Source organism: Chelonia mydas, chromosome 1 (assembly GCF_015237465.2).
Source record: "Chelonia mydas isolate rCheMyd1 chromosome 1, rCheMyd1.pri.v2, whole genome shotgun sequence".
Classification (NCBI taxonomy): Eukaryota; Metazoa; Chordata; order Testudines; family Cheloniidae; genus Chelonia; species Chelonia mydas.
This window is the reverse complement of record NC_057849.1, coordinates 6,951,976-6,953,589: the sequence shown is the minus strand read 5'-3', so window position 1 is coordinate 6,953,589 and position 1,614 is coordinate 6,951,976. Positions and strand designations below refer to the sequence as shown.

At 44.2% G+C, this 1,614-nt stretch overlaps 1 protein-coding gene across 1 annotated transcript; it reads left to right on the top strand.

Moving 5' to 3' along the window:
- The first annotated feature begins 424 nt into the window (after positions 1–424).
- Positions 425–1,381, top strand: LOC119565308 (olfactory receptor 51G2-like). The gene has a single exon (XM_037889812.2). It carries the CDS (start codon positions 446–448, stop codon positions 1,379–1,381), a length of 936 nt encoding a protein of 311 aa, XP_037745740.1. The 5' UTR covers positions 425–445.
- The last annotated feature ends 233 nt before the right edge of the window (positions 1,382–1,614 follow it).

Below are 1,614 nucleotides of genomic sequence, written 5' to 3'. Positions count from 1 at the left end.
CTGGATGCTTCTAGGGGTAATTGGAAAAACCAATTTCATTAGTGAGCAATTTAAAAAAAAAAGGCTTGGAAGGGCTCTAAGCCCTCCTGATTTACACCACAAAATATGTCCAACTAGTGGGTGTCAGAGGGAAACTTTTCCTGGGCGCTGGTTATCTCATAGCTCCCTATTGCAGGGTTTCTTCCACCTGCCTCTGAAGTTTCTGGAACTGGCCACTGGATAGTGCACCACATGGACTGCAGGTCTGATCGAGTCTGGCAGTGCCTATCTTCCTATTAATGGGGTAAATCCAAGAGTATGTTTTTGCTGATCTTTCTTGAGCTCCTGGGAGTCTCTAGACTTGCACTCAGAGCAGAAAGATGTCTAGTTAAATATCAGCTAGTCTCCTGTTCTTTTTCCTTTCAGGAAGGAACGCTGAAAACTCCTTGTACCTGCCCAGTCCATTATGTCAACTGTCAATGATACCAAATTCCAATTTACAATTTTCCTTCTCACCGGAATACCTGGAAAGGAAGACATCTATCTCTGGATTTCTATCCCCTTCTGCTTAATGTATGTTATTTCAATAGTAGGAAATTCAGTCATTCTGTTCATTATAAAAACAGATCCAAGCCTCCATGAGCCCATGTACATTTTCCTTTCCATGTTGTCCATCACAGACCTTGGCTTATCAATATCTACCATACCGACGATACTGGGCATATTCTTGTTCAACTCTAGGGAGATCAGCCTTGATGCCTGTTTTGCCCAGCTGTTCTTCATCCACTTGCTTCAAGGTATGGAATCCTCCTTCCTCTTGTTGATGGCCTTTGACCGCTTCATTGCAATCTGTAACCCACTAAGATATGCCTCCATCTTAACTCCATGGAGGTTATCCAAAATGGGACTGCTGTGTGTGCTAAGAGGCGTGGTCGTAGTATTACCACTCCCTTTTCTGCTGAAACGGTTCCAATACTGTCGAACTAATATTCTCTCCCATTCCTACTGCGTACATCAGGAGGTCATGAACCTGGCTTGTTCGGATATCACAGTCAACAATATCTATGGCTTGACTACTCTACTCTTAACTATTGGGTTGGACTCATTGCTCATCTTCCTCTCTTATGTGATGATCTTCAAAACAGTGCTGAATGTTGTGTCACATGCGGAGTGTCTCAGGGCCTTGAACACCTGCGTTTCCCACCTCTGTGCCGTCCTGCTCTTCTACCTACCAGAGATCGGCTTGTCTGTGATACACAGATTTGGGAATAGCTCTTCTCACTTACTTCAGTTTGTCCTGGGCTACTTCTACCTGCTGGTCCCACCCCTAATGAACCCCATTGTGTACAGCGTGAAAAGCAAACAACTTCGTGCAAGGATAGTCAGGGTGTTCATCAACTGAAGGGTCAGTTCCTCACGCTGCTCCCATACTAGTGACCTGGGAGTCAAAAAACACAGGCCTCAGCCATCTATTCCATCCTGGAGCCTTACATCTGAAACAAATGAACACAAATCTGACATCAGGAATCATAACATTCAAAAACCGGAAGGAGAACACTTCAACCTCTTGGCCACTCAGTAAAAGATTTAAGGGTGGGAATTTTGCAACAGAAAAGCTTGAAAAACAGACTCCAA